General features: G+C 42.7%; 2 protein-coding genes across 6 annotated transcripts in view; one reads left to right on the top strand and one right to left on the bottom strand.

The window, feature by feature from the left end:
* Positions 1 to 15584, top strand: part of SH2D5 (SH2 domain containing 5) — a 518455-nt gene that overhangs the window by 36273 nt on the left and 466598 nt on the right. The window lies entirely within an intron of this gene.
* Positions 10840 to 12927, bottom strand: LOC138472282 (eukaryotic translation initiation factor 5B-like). The gene has a single exon (XM_069610394.1). The coding sequence runs from the start codon at positions 12925 to 12927 to the stop codon at positions 10840 to 10842; it is 2088 nt and encodes a 695-aa protein (XP_069466495.1).

Genomic DNA, 15584 nt, shown 5'->3' with positions numbered 1-15584 from the left:
TAGGTTTGAACATTGTATTAAACTCAGAAAGGAGGCGGTGCCGAAAGTACATAGGGTGAGAATGGTCCCACAACAACTAAGAAACAAGATGATAGAGGAACTGAAGACACTTCTTCAAAAGGGGATAATTGAAAGGATTGAAAGTTCTGAATGGTTGTCTCCGTTTGTAATTGTGGCCAAGCCAAATGGTAACATCAGACTCTGCGTGGACCTAAGAGACGTAAATAAGAATATTTGGATAGATCGCAATCCACTACTCATCATATCAGAAACCTTATCGACCCTAAGCAATGCGAGAAAAAGAATTCTGTTATAGATTTGTCCTCGGCATATCACCAGGTACCCTTCTCAGAGGAATGCCAGCATCTCACGGCTTTTGTGACAACGGAAGGGACATTCAAATACTGTTGAATGCCGTTTGGGTTATCCTCGGCAGCAGCTGTTTTCCAAAGGGTCATGGAAAGGTGTTAGAGGGGGTACCGAACATCATTGTATTTCAAGATGACATTCTGATTTATCCAGAGTCGAGCGAGTAACATGATGATCTATTGAAATTGGTCTTGAACAAATTGAAAGCTGCAGGATTGACAGTGTAAAGGAAAAAGTGCAAGATAGTGTTGGATAGTGTTGAGTATTTAGGTCCCAAAGTGTTGGGAAATGGTATCAGCCCAGAACTGAGTTTAGTAGAGGCTATTGACAAAGCCCCCAATCCCATTGACAAAGATCAACTGAGGTTGTTCTTGGGTGTGGCTGAATACTACCATAAGTTTGTGAGGAACTTTGCGATTATTTCTATACCCCTGAGATCCTTACTCAAGAAAGGGGTCAAGCTTTAGTGGTCAGAGGATTGTGAGGAGGCGATCCAGAAAATAAAAGAGGACATAGTGAATGCACCCTCAATAGGGAAGATTTCATTAGAAGACAGATGTGTTTTGTCTGTGATTGCCAGTATTTTGGGATTGGGAGCAACCCTCGCCCAGTATGACAATAACAAAACAGAAAGAATAATAGCGTTTGCATCAAGGACTGGTGAAAAAAATGATTCAGTCACTGAAAGAGAAGCTTTGGCAGTGTATTGGGCAATATGGCATTTCACGGCTTTCTTGTGGGGCAGGAAATTCATTGTAAGATCAGACCACAAGCCATTGGCCCAAATGTATGAAAGCGGAAATTGGGCTGTGGGTTCACCCAGAATTAGGAGATGGTATCTTGGTTTACACGGATATGATTTCAAAGTGTGCTATTTACCAGGGAAGTACAATATAGTTGCAGATTACCTGTCAAGAATGACTGTGATAGGAGGAGAGGAAGTGTGTGATGAGTGAAAAGAGGAGAATGTAGTTGCGGAAGTTGAATTGGGTTGTGTTGGACAGGTGGAGTGGGAGCATGGTGAGCACTTGGATGAGGACTTGAACATTATCAAAGAGTGGACAGTGTCAGGATGGCCCAACAAAGAGTTATTAGAGAAGAGGTTTGAACTTTGGTTGGAAGTTAAGGATGAGTCGAGTATTATCCATGGGAGGCTCAGAAGAGCAATGTGCATTATACCTCCTGAGAAGATTAGAGATCAGTTAGTGGAAATAGCTCATCAAGGACATTTAGGTGACGGTGCAACCAAGAGGAAGTTGAAGAACAGTGGCCCATGTGGTTGAAGTGACAAGAACATGGTTGTATGAGAAACCCCTCTCATTCCCAACTTTGTACCTGATCAACCTTGGAAGAAAGTGGCAATCGATATAATGGGACCCATTATCAGGTAAGGTGTAGGGTAGACATGTTTGTACATTTTGGTGGATTTTCAAACTAAATGGGTGGAGTGCTGTCAGAGAGGTGACAGCAAGGGACCTGGTGGCATTTTTGGAGAAAGAATTTTTGAGAGAAGGCTTTCCATCAGAAATTATCTCGGATAACGGCTTTCAGTTCTGTTCGGAATTCATGTAAAGGTTTCTCAACGGTTATGCCATTAAACATACACGCACAGCTTTATATCATCCAAGAGTGAATGGGTTGGTGGAGAGGACCAACAGATTTATTAAAGGGGGTATCCAGTTGGCTTTACGGTCAGGATTGCTGTGGAAAGAAATTTTAAATTACATGATGTGGAAATATTTTACCACACCCCATTCTGTAACTAAGGTGTCATTGTTTGTTTCGTTAAAAGGGAGAGAACCTGGCACAAAATTATTCCCGGGGTTGCTAGGTTTGGCAAATTCAGTAATAGTGGACTAGTGGAAGTATAATGAATTGTGTAAGACAAAGTCAAGTTATGTTCAAAGAAACATTTGACAGGAAGAAGAGTGTGAAGGATCTGGAATGGAGAGTGGGAGAGTGTGTTCTTATACCAAACCCCAGATTCACCCATAAATGTGCCGAAAGTAAATGTATCAGTCCCAAGAGGATCTCTGCAGTGAGGAAGGGAGTGGTCATTGTGGATGGAGGGGAGATGTGGTCAATGGGCAGAATGGCTAAAATTAATAAGGGTTGTAGTGGAGTGTCAGAGGATGCTGAGTTGGGTGATAGCGAGTTGTCGTCCAAGAGAGTGAGGCGTGGACCCAAGTGGATGCGGGATTTCGTATGTGAATAGCGAGGTATGTTAAGGAGATACTATTGACCTTGTGTTTGATTTTCCTCCCAGACTTTTGTTCATTCATTAATGTGTTTATATTGTTGTATCAGCTGTTCAGTACATTCAGCCCTGTTGGCTGTTGTTTTATATGTTGCTGTGAGGGGCAAGATATGTTATGATCTTTCTCCCGAGCCTTCCAGCGCTAGAACCTGGAAGATTCGGGAGCGAGATTCCACGACGGTGGCAGCTCTGTTATGCCCTCACAGGCCCACGTAATAAAATAACTTCAAACAACTTACCTCGGTGTGTGCCATCTTTTCACAGAGCATGTAAGGAGCGTGTGCTATAGTATATGTAGTGGTTCTTTTTCCATGATTAATTTCACATCTGAGAACCTTTGGAATCCGATTATCGTGTCACTGCCGTGGTGACACGTGGAGCTTTTTCATTCACTTATTTTCAAATAAATATTTGTCTGGTCTGTCCCTCCTCTCTCTGTCCAAGCGCCCCTGCATTTCCCATCCAACAAAAATGCTTAAACCAACTCCAGCTGTTCTCGTGGATCCTATTTAAAAGAATCTATACATAGCAGGACCGTCCATAGCACAGATGGCACGTACATTTACCAAAGAGCATTACCGTTATGGACAAAGTTCATATTCTCGCTCAACAGGATGAAAACAATGTGACATTGTTTTTCCACAGTCAGGCTGTCCATCGGTAGCTTGAGTCCCCAGCAACCCGGCCCTGCCCGAACCCGGGCCCCTGCCCTAATTGTGTCCAGATGTTTCTGAGGCTAGGGCGAAATAGGGAGATATCCCAACACAAATTTCCGATGCCTCTGGAATCTGCAATGAGACTTTTTCATGCACCCTCAGACTCCTTGCCTTCATCCACCCAGGATGTCCTTTCCACCAAAGGAAGAAACTATAGCACTAGCAACTGGACCTCTCCTGCACCCAGGCCCCACCTTTGTGACAGATTTGATGCCCACGTAGTATGTTATGTGGGGTTTGCATATCGCCATCGGTATACAGTTGTTTCATCGCCAGTGTATTTTTCAATGAGGTTTTTGCCGAAAATGTTTCAGCGAAAAACGAATTGAAAAATATAGGGTAGGGGGTTAGGGGATATAAGAAGTAGGTGATGGGGAATAGGGAGTAAATACAAAAAATCAATGAGTCATTTCGGTAACCTAAGTTTCAGCAAAAAACGAATCGAAAAAAAACTGCAGATGAAACAACATAGAACCAGTGATTTATATAGCGCTTTCAGCCCAACTCCTTCAACTAGTAAGGACTTGATTGGATATCAAACCCAAGTTGCAACTCATCATCCTGTTGTCAAAGCCAGCCGTTGCCCCTGAGCCATTCTCCCAGTTCAATTCCTGGAATGTGGGGCTAAGGTATGGTCATCTGAGCTCCCGGCAGCAGTTAAAAAACCTGATGGCTCTCCTCATCATCTTCCAGTTAGGGTGTTCGAGGAAATATTGTGATTTCTGTCTGGAGATGCTCGACAAGGGCTAGGGTGCTGATGGGAAGAACGGCTTTGCTGGGTCGTAATTCTATGACCCGCAGGGTGAGTAGAGACCTTGACAGCATACGCCTAACACACACCATTATCTGGCTTGCATGTGAACATGAGTTGTGTACACGTGGTTGTCAAGTGTCCAGCTGTTGTTTTACATGGTGACTGCATTTATTTTACTTATTTAATATTTATAACACGCCAGTGGCCCGTAGGCAAAGAAGCACACACAAAGGACAAAGACAACAAACACCATAACAGAAAACATAAAGGTATAAAAGATCCCTTTAGCCATTTAGAAAGACTAGGTCAGTTTTACATCAGATTTCTCACTAGTCAGAAGACCAAATTTAGGTCAAGAAATAAGTCTTCAGGTCCATTTTAAAGTTTGGCAACAAGGTCTGGCGGTAGGCTGTTCCAGAGACGAAGAACTATGGAATCAAAGGTCAAACTCTGAGGTCTAGCAAGCTTAACATGTGGATTAACCAGCATATTGGAGTTATTAGATCCCCATATGCGGGAGTGGGTTTAGGAATGAATCTAGCTTTCAAGTACACAGGAGAACTCCTGTACAAACACTTGTGGCTGATAGTGATGACCTGAAAGGAAAGACGCTCCCTTACTGGAAGTCAATCAAGAGCAGAAAGAGCCTCACTGATGTGATCGCTGCGCTTAAATTGGTTGACAATCCTGACAGCACTCTTCTGTAACGTCTAAAGTTTGGTTATGTCACCCTGAGAAGAGCCATGTAAAAGACTACTGCAATAATCCGTTTTTGCCCCAACAATGGCTCATGCCAAATGGGCACAGTTCTCTTTGGATAGAAAGGGGGGCATACGACAAAGCAGCTTCAAATAATATGACGTTGTAGAAACCACATAATTGGGTTGTGCTTTCATGTTTAGAGTAGCATCGAGATAGACCCCTAGGGCCTTAACTTATGCTGCACTGGAATGGTACAGTCAGCAATAGGAAACTCCTTGTATTCTGGGGGAGCCTGCCTAGTCTGTGATATATGCCAACAATCAAGAGTTCACTTTCAGAATCATTAAGCACCAATCTATTACAAGCCATCCAACTCTGGATGATGTCATAGATCTTATTAATGTTTGTGGCATTTATCTAATAATCCCCTGATAATTGCAGCAGTATCTGGGTGTCATCATCATAGTAGTGTAAAAGACACCAAGACCACCCAGAATGTCAAAGAGAGGTTTAGTGAAAACATTATAAATAGTAGGGGACAGGCAGGATCCCTGCTTCACACCTCATTCAAGATTTACGGGAGTGGCTGTAGCGGATTCAGAAACAAATCTGGTAGTACTAACTAAATAAATTCTTATATAGCGCAACACTAACCCAGAGATCTCAGGGCACTTCCAAAACAGACAACAACAAACATAAACAAGCAAAGGTAATAGGGTACTAAGAACAATCTCTATACATAGTGACTGACAAAGTCATTTCCGGAATGTCAGGGAGTTTGCCAATTGTCATTATCATTGAAATTAAACATCAAAACTTAGTGTTTTAAGACATTTCCTGAACTGCTGCAGTGTCGTTATTCGATTGCAGAATCCGCTTTGATGTAGCTTTTTATATTCTTGATTTAAGGTAATCCGGTGCATCACCCAAAAGGCATTCGAAAACAATAACCGACCCTTTAAAATTAAGTTGTTGCTCTATGGAAAGCCAGTGTAGTTTCCTCCGGTATTCCGTAATATGAGTTTGACGACTTAGCCCACAGACAGCTCGAACCACGCCATTCTGTATTACCTGAAGTCTCCTAATATTGCCTTTGGCTGTTGCCACAAAGAGGCTATTGCAGTAGTCTAACTTGGTGTTAACTATAGCTACTGCAATTAAAGCTCTATTGTGTTCTGACAAGAAGGGACGAATTTGCCCCAGAAGATGTATAAAATAAGCACACAATGATTTAAGATAGGATACATGCTTCTAAAAAGAAAGATGGGGATCAAAAAACAAGGTTTTAACGTGGTCCAATACAGGGATAGTGTTACCATTTATCACAAAAGCTTTGTATCGTATATATATAAGTTCTTCATTCTATGAGGTGTGTTAACAATAAGAAGCTCTGTCTTTTTGTCATTGAGAGCTAAGGAATTTAGGGCCATCCATTTCTGGATTGGCCCAAATATCTCATTGACAATAGCCAGGTCCTCCTCGTAGATCCGAGATAGTTTTAAAGCGATCTGGGTATCATCGGCATAGCTGGCAAATTGCACCCCCATAGATATAAGGAGATCGCGCAGCCATTTAATATATATATTAAATAGCAGCTGAGACAAACACGTTCCCTGGTGGACACCAGAGGTGACAGGAACCTTCTGGGACTGTGAGGTTCCTTTAGCAACGCGCACAGTTCTAGGGCCCAGGAAGGATTTTAACCAAGATACTGCTTCTGGGACCATAGACCTATTTTTTTAAGTCTATCTGCTAGTAGGTCGTGGTCGACCAGTTTGAAAGCAGAAGACGGGTCCAACAGAAGCAATAGTGCAGAGCTCCCTTCTTCTATAATTTCTGTTATGTTGATTTTCAAATCCAACATTGCCGTCTCGGTTCCATAGTTAGTACGGAAGTCGTACTGTTCGTTTGCCAAGATGCTATTTGTCTCGACAAATGCATCAAGTTCTGTTTAAGCTATTTTCTCAAGAATTTTAAGTATAAATGGCACATTTGTGATGGGACAGTACTTTTCAGGTACCAAGGCTGTAGATTATGCAGTTGATTTAAAAGCTTCAGATGTAATATTCTTTGAATTACGCATTTCCTTAAGTGGCATTGTTTCTCTCAGCATGTTGTCAAGTTTTAGTGACAGATTAAAATGCACCAAGAAATGGTCAGACCAGGGACATGTTTCTACGTTCTGTAGAGTTAGTGCCAGATTGTCTACAAGTTGTGAAAAACCAGGAGATGATAATGTTTGCAATAGAGATTGCACTTCCAGATCCTGCAGATTATTGGCCCATAATTAAAATCTCCAAGAATGGTAACTGCAGAATTCATTTTACACGACCCTCCTATAAAGGCCAGCAGTTGTTCCTCAAAGAGAGGGGTACTTCGAGGCGGCCTATATAGAAATATTATACTTAATGAATGTGATGAATCAATATTCAGTTTAAGTTGAAGAGCCTCACGTGAATCAAGGTGTGGAGGTGTGGAAATATGCTCAGATAGAAAAGAATAGACCCAACTGGTGGCTCCAGGTGAAAAGTTAACTGATGAGCACAACCTATCCATCAGTATCTTATATATTTTTTTAATATTTTTTATTTATTTACACAGATTGTATGGTTTCCCTGTTTGAAACCTTTAACCTGATCATGTCCAGTTTTCCATTTTTTATCAACAGTTTGATTCGCATTGTCCGACTCGCGGGGCTTAGTCTGATGTTTCTGGGCCTGTTAATGTTTTTCGAGCTTCGTCGCGCTTTTGAGCCCCTCCAATTTCTTAAGTATTAAAATCACTAGTCTTAAGAGCGCTATGTTCGTCTTCATTGTTTCTCCTTCCACTAGAGTCCTCCACCACTCTTCAGCGCTCCTTGTCATGAAGCTTCTCAGGACTTCCCCCAAGCACTGCTCACGGTCTTCCCTTAATCCGCCGCAGTATAGTGTAATACGTTTCAGAGATTCTTTCTCTCCTTTTATCCTGCACATTCTGCAGCTTTCGTGTCTGTCCAACCTTTTTTTCCTTTGCAATATTTCTCCCGTCGGTAAGATGTTCAGTCTGAATCTCAGAAAAAGGTCTCAGAAGTACCAGTTCGGGAATAAGGTCAGATAACTCGGGATCTGGTTCAGTTTTCGTGGTTGTGCCCAGAAGTCTTCGTAGCCTTTGTATTTGCAATTGTTTTCCTGGGTTTCTATCCAGTCTGCCATGAATAGTTTTTTTTTGGTTTTTGTCTGGATTGATCCATAGATCGTCCTCTGACTCGTTAAGGTTCACTAGGGTCACTCGACACATCTTTTGCCACTCTGTTAAGATTGCGTCGGATTGTTCTTTTAAGGCTTTGTTCAGCACACTGAATCCTCCAGTTGTGTTTTCCTCTAGACATTTTCGGTAGAAGCTTAACATTTTCCATACCGCTATGGTTTTAAGTGAGGTTAAAGCCAACTCTCTTCTTATTTGCTGTATTGGAACCGATTTGGGCGATTGTAATACTTTCCGCCAAAACAGGCTCTCCAAAGTTGACCATGTTTGAGGCGATAAGGGTATTGGTGATTCGGCACCATATATTAGTATCAGCACAACTTTCATCCTGTAAAAGGTTACCAGTGGTGTTAAGGTAAATCTGCAGTATCTTTTGAGCAGTATTTTCCCTTGAGCGGATAAGTTGTTTACTTTCCTTTTTAGCCCCTCTATTCTTGGCACGTTGTTTTTCGTGTTATCAATGCATGCTCCCAAGTATGTGAACGCCTCCACTTCTAAGATTTTTTTGTTTTTCAGTGACCAGATTGATTTTTTAGGTCTGTTTTTTCTGCCTCCTGGATGTAGCTTTAGAATCCTGGATTTTTCTGGATTTATTGCGAGGTCGTTTGCATCCACATACGATTGTAATGTTGTAAGCTGTCTTTGCAAACCAATTTGAGTGTGGTCCATCAGGACAATATCGTCTGCGTATAGCAGTCCCCCTATAGGAGTCCCTGCGATCTTAGGTGGAAAGCAGCGAGTAAACTCAAAGGACTCGTCAATGTCTGACGTGAACAAGTTGTAAAGTTCTGGGGCCAGCGGGCATCCTTGTTTTAGGCCCGTTCTTATCGAAATTTGGTCTGTTAGCGTTCCTGCTTTGTCCAGCCTGACTCTGATGCTTGTATCTGTATACAGATCTTTGATGTTCTCCACCAGTGTCTGCGGACATTCCCAACTCTCCAATTCCTCCCACAGCTTATTTCTTTTTATTGTGTCAAAGGTTTTTGACAAATCGACAAAAGCTATGTAGATTTCTTGATTTGTATTCCTTTGTGTTCTTGCTTTCATTAGGTTAATCAGGAAGATGTTAAGGGCTGTGCCTCTCCCTCTCACGAAACCCGACTGCCAGGGATCACGTAGTCCACTTTGCTTTGTCCAGGTGTCCAAAGCTTTCAGTAGTGTAGACGCAAAGACCTTCCCCACAACGTCCAGTAGTGCAATCGGTCTATAATTGTCTGCTGATGTTCTGAGACCCTTTTTAAATATCGGCACCACTACCGCTTTCCTCCAGGAGTCCGGAATTTTTTCCGTTTGTAATATGTATTTGAACAAGTGAGGTGGAAACTTTGCCCACTCAAATACATTGCTTTTTAATGTTACGTTTGTCAGCCCGTCGGGCCTGGGGCTCTTGAATCTTTTAGTTTCTTTAAGATGTTTTCAATTGCCTCAATGCTAATGTCTATTGCCTCTTTTTTATTTGTCGATGATTTCCTCTTGGGTTCAGTGTAGACTTCCCCTTGCAGCTGTGTATAATATTCACACCATGTTGTGGCGCTTATTGGATTCATTTGGCTTATCTCTTGAGGCTTCTCCACATCGTTGATAATTGTCCACATTTCTGCGGTATTTTTAGTTCTTATTTTTTCTAACATTCTTTCTGCGTCCTGGTTTAGCATTGTCTTCTTGTGTAAGTGGAGCCAGTTTCGGTACCTCTGTTTTAGTTTATTTATCTCTTTACTAGGGTTGTTGAATTTGATCTTCTTTAATCGTCTGATGTTTCTCCTTAATTCTTTTTTCTTTTCTCGTATTCTACTATCGTACTGATGTTGGTGGTTCCTAGTTAGATGGTTGCTTCCAGGCTTTCTTTCTATAACAAAGGCTCTAAAGAGTGGTGTGTAGTCAATCCTTTGTGGATCTTGTTCGTTTTCGAGCATCAAGATCATATGTTTTAGTTTATGGTTTAGTTCTTTAATTTTCTCCGGTCTGATCTTTAGTTTCGTTCCTCTTTGGTCTGTGACTAAGTCCTGGTTGTAAGTGCTGATCTTGTTGTTGCTGATGTTTTTGCATGTCAGTTTCATTAAGTTATGGTCACTTTCTGTTGTTTTTATTACTTCCAAGGTCTGGATGTTGTCTGACATGTTGCTTGAAATACAAATGTAATCCAGGATCTCTGTTGATTGTACCCCCTTCCAAGTTGGTTTCGCTGGGAGATCGCCTTTCACCTTTCCGTTTAGTATGACGCAGTCTCTTGATTGCAACATACAATTCCACCTTGTTCCTCTTTTTTCCTTCACTGTTGCTGTTAATGTATTGTGCTCTGGTTGATTTTCCTTGTTCAAACAGGTGCAGTTTAGATCACCAACTAATATGTAGGATATATCAATCCACTTCTCTCTCTGTTCATCTATTAGTTCTGCTATTTCATCCGGAAAATTTTCATTTAGAGTGTTGGCTGGATTCCAGTATATATTGATCAGTATTAGTACTCTCTTGACTTCTTTATCTGGCTGTATCACTACCATCTGGATAAATGGGTTTGGGTTTACCACCTCCAGCACTTGCCAGTTCAGGTCGTTCTTAATGGCTACTAGTAGACCTTCTACTAGTAGACTAGTAGGTCTTCTTCTTAAGCCTTTTACGGCTGGATTTAGTAGTACCACGTATCCTTCTAGTGTAGGTGGTTGCAACAGCCATGTTTCCTGTAGGCACAACACTTTAAAGTTCTCTTTTTGAAGCACACTGTTAGTAAAAAGGTGGTTGGAGCCTCTTGTGTTCCAGCTTCCAAGGCTCCACAAACCAACACTTTTTACAGTTTTATGTTATTGAGTGTTCATTTTGTCGTCAATCAGGTTTTTCAACCATTTCCACCTTGCTGTTTCATTTTCTTCTCCTTGTTTTTTAGTTCGGTTGTTTGAACTTCGTGTACTCTGGTTGCCACTTTTCTCTGATGTTACACAATTTGTCCTGAAGCTGCTGAAGTCTTTGTCTTTTTTGTTAATCTGCCTCACTGAATGTTTCTTTACTCTCTCTTGCGTTTTTAGAATTTTGTCACTTTCTTGCAGGTCAAAACCCATTGGTCTCAACTGAGGAGCTTCTTCCAAGAGCAATTGTCTCACCAGGTTTGAACTTGTGTGCAAGATTACCTTGTCGGCGCGGTCTTCGTCGACGAACTCCACAATCGCTAAGTCATCCGTGGTGATTAATCTTAGTGCCGGGATATGATGTAAAAGTCTTATTACGTTGGTTCTATTGAGAATTAGCCCGTCCTCGTAGTGGAGGATACGTTCCAGGACAAGCCCTGGTTGCTTGTAGGTGTCGACGTCCCTTGTTTTATGTGCTGGTCGGTGTTGAAGTTCTTTTTCCACCTCTTTTGTATTCAACTGTTCTCTTCTGTCCTCCATCTCAGGTCGTTTGTTACTGTTTCTCCTTTCTCTATCCCAGCGATTTCCAATCTTTAGGTTTTCAAGCGACCCCGAGTTCCTTCCTTGCACTCGATGTTCACTCTTCTGAACCCTGTCTCTTTTATCCATAGTTTTTCTCAATTGTTCTTTTTGTGTATAAGTGTTCGTTGTTCTTCCACTTTCTCTTCGTTTCTCCTTTTCGGTCAATGTTACCATTGTTGTTGAAGTGTCACTCTCACTATAGTCTGTGTTCTCCTCTCTCATGGACTCGTCAGCCTCTGTATTTGCTTCTACGTGGGCTCTTGTTCCCTGATTCTCTTCATCATCTGATACCGTGTATGTCGAGAGGTCCATAAGATCGTCTTCGGAGCATTCATCATCTCCAGTTTCTGGGATCACCAGTTCTTCAGTTTTCTGTTCTAATCTGACCTTTTTCTTGTTGTTTATTAACTGATCTATTATGCTCGGTTGTTCTTTTGGTGTTGTCAAGTTTTTGATGAATGCTCGACATTTACTGCTGCTTGGTGTTTTTGATGGCGGTTGGTTTTTTTGTTTTTTGGTTGTGACACTGTTCTTTTGGTGCCCACCTGATTTACTTTCTGCTGTCCTATTTTTCTTCAATTTTGTTTGGCTTTCCTGTTTTTTGTCTCCTGTATTTATATCTCTTTTTTTGAAAATCTCACAGACGTTCCCGTTCTTCTTTTCTTTCTCCCGGCACTTATCCATGTTGTTAGGATCCTCTATACCTGTTGTTGTTATTTGACCAGTTGTTTCCTCCTGCGTCTGTCTCATGTTGTTTTGGCCTTCGCAGGCGGTTCCATTTACAGATCTTTCTCTAGCCACGATCTCGGATGACTTCACTGACTCTTTTACTGATCCTGAGACGTTGGGTTGGCTCTTTGGATCTTTTCTCACTAGTCCCTTGCAGGTGATTTCCTCGGTTACTGGGATTCTATCTTCACTTTGTTTTGCCTCCACCGGTTCTTCACTATGCACAGCTAGCGTTCTCGTTGCCGTCTCACTTTGTATTTCTCTATTTTCATGCTGTCTTGCCAATAGTACTGGCGGGCTCCCTCCTTTATTTTCTTGCTCATTTGTTCCTGTGTTATTTGGGTTTTCTGTTACTGCAGTTACTCCTTGTACAGTCACCGTGCCAGGTTCTTTACTTGTGGAGTCTTTTCCTCTCGGGTTTGACCTCCCTAATTTTCTGTCTTTTAATATGGGTTCAATTATGTCATGCAATAGTTGGGTAACGTTTGCTGTACTGTTGTCCACGTTATTCTGGATTGCTGAGATGAACCATTCCACAAATATTGTTTTGGTATGAACCATTGCAAGTATTGTAGAGTGATCTCTTAGGGTATCCGCAATGTCCTCGTACAATTTCATGAAATGGGCTAGAATTCCTGACAATGTCGTAACCATTAGGACATTTTCTTCCTCTGTTCGACCCGGTTTCACCGGATACTTGTTTTCCACTTGGTTAGAAGGGGTGGTCTGCGTCATTTGGTCATGGTTAACAACTTTTCCATTCGTTCCTCTCCACTTGTTGTGCAGTTACTGTGATCTTTCCTCTTATGGTGTTCCCTATGTCCATTGACGTCTCCAACAATACTGCGTCTGATATTTCAACTCCAGTTGTTCTTTTTGTTTGGAGGGAACTGCCCGGACTTCCACAGCCAAAAGTGAAACTTGATGTTGGCCGAGCTTTAATTGAAGATGATGATTTTCCTCCATATATTGTGTTTGGGGTCGTAGGGACCCCAGTGACTAAGTTTGCTGGCACTAGCCCTGCCGTGAAGGGTCTCCATGTGACAGTACTGACTGCTCTTTCCTTTTGGTTCTTTGGGTATTTAGTCCTTTTAACTGTGTATCTAGCTGAGGGGCTAGTCTGAATCCTCAGTTTTGCCCCTTCGCGACCTTGTGTCTTTATCGGCTCCTTCAGCAGCCCTTAGTCCTCTGTCATGGAGTTGGTGTTTTTCCTTTTCAGGGCGTTCAGTTTGTAAGGCTCCCTGTTTATTAAAGGGGTCGGTTTTTCTGCTGTGTTTGGTTCCGTCGCTAGACTTTCGTTGTTACCTGTCCTCACCTCCTTTCGACTTTCCCAGTGCTCAATGGTTGGAGGCCCGTCAGTGTTGGATCCGGTGAGCTGACCAGGTTTTGTATCTGATCTTCCATTTTCTTGTGTACATTCGTTTGCTGTGCCTGTTTTGACAAGTGCTGTATGTCTGTCTGTAGGTTGCCAGCTACTATTTCTGTTTCGTCCATGGCTGGCTCCGTAAGTCTGGGTATTTCCCCTCTATTCTGTGCCTCCAACCGATTATCGATGTATTGAGCTGTACTTGCTCCAATTTTTACTTGTATGTTAAAAGGGCACAGACTTTGGTTGGCTTGTGGATCCTGGTCCGCCGCCTGTAACTCTGCCTCCGCTGCCCAGGAAGGCGTAGAGCAGGTTAAATCTGTGTCCCCTTCTGGGCCCTCCTCCCCTCTGTCCTGTTCTTGTTCTTGTTCTCTCCTTAAAAACATCATTTCTTTGTGCAACTTTTGTTAGTCAAGTTGAATCTAGCGAGTAAGTCTTACCTTCTATTTTCTTCTAATGCAATTTTGACAACAGTAGTGTCTGGCACTCCGCCCACCGCCTGACAGCGGACACTCAGACACACTCTGCTACGCTACGCTTAGCTTCCGGTTTTTTAAAGCAGGCGGGCATAGGAAGGTCGAGTGTCAGTGATGGCGGAAAGCAAAGGCAGACTCCTTGTCCTGCTAGCTGAAGGCAGACTCCTCGTAGACTCGTCGTAGTTCATAGTTCGCGAGTAGCAAATTCCCATAACTTGGGACACAATCCAAATCTCGCTGCAATCTGACAGTCTGTGCGGCCACGACGGACACTCAGACACACTCCGCTACGCTCCGCTTAGCTTCCGGTTTTTGAAAGCAGGCGGGCGTAGGGAGGTGGAGCGTCAGTGATGGCGGAAAGCGAAGGCAGACTCCTTGTCCTGCTAGCTGAAGGCAGACTCCTCGTAGACTCGTCGTAGTTCGTAGTTCGCGAGTAGCAAATTCCCGTAACTTGGGACACAATCCAAATCTTGCTGCAATCTGACAGTCTGTGCTGCCACACCGGACACTCAGACACACTCCCTTATAGTTGATCAAATAAAATACTGCTGAGAGATCTAGCAACATGAGCAATGCTGATTAGCCCTATCCTCCAGATTCCCACCAAGATGGCGCCCAGTGTTCCATGCAAGAGTCTAGTCTCCGGTTACTCTCCGATCTCCATCCTGCTCCCGCCCCATCTGATTTCAACAGCGCATACATGCGACAGCAGACAGGACACTGGTGCGTCGCTACTCTCCAAAGTTTAGACGCTTTGTGACTATACACGCTTCCTTCTAAAACCTCTCACTCGAGACTAATCCTCTTCCTGATTTACTCTGACACATCCTTCAATATTTAGCATCAACAGGAAGACGTGATTCTCTACTTTCCTCAACATGATCAACCCGTACCTTTTGACAGACTGCTATTCACCATGGTAAGTAGACTTTCGCCATTCCTGCATTTCCCAGAGCCATTCCAACCTCAACCTTTTCACATGCTCTCCACATTTTCCTATAGTATTACAACTCAAACATCAGCTCTTCTGGACAGTTCCGGATTTCAGTCTGTGAGTCCCTGTCGTCAGAAAATCTTCCTGGTACATTCATTTCCTTTCCCTTCACCAAATACCCAAAGCCAACAATCATCCTTAGAACACATTCTTACCTATCCTTCTTACTTTCCACTAGCACAGCAACTGCAACAACTGATTCTTCTGCCTGTTTTTGTGTGACGGTTCTTTCGAACTACCCGAATGTACAAGACCCGCTCAGCGACGTGCATGCCAGGGTTTTTTTCCCCAGAAGGATTTCCTGGAATCTTTGTTTTCCCACTGGTTGTTCCACTGTAGGGACTACGGGGGAATCAAGGGTTCTTGGGGGGCTTCTCTCCTGCCACACGCATCATATCAGGTCAGTGCAATCTTTATGGCTGTTTGAAAAGACTTTGAGTCTTAATTTATGATAAAGGTACAGTGAGAGGAAGGAAGGAATAAGAGTACAGAAGTGAATTACTTATTTCTGCTCAGACTGCATTCGTTCATATACATAGCAGGTTTCCTTTTCATG

Source organism: Ambystoma mexicanum, chromosome 8, assembly GCF_040938575.1.
Source record: "Ambystoma mexicanum isolate Mex_15411 chromosome 8, UKY_AmexF1_1, whole genome shotgun sequence".
In the NCBI taxonomy this organism is placed as follows: Eukaryota; Metazoa; Chordata; class Amphibia; order Caudata; family Ambystomatidae; genus Ambystoma; species Ambystoma mexicanum.
This window is presented reverse-complemented; position numbering and strand designations above follow the sequence as displayed.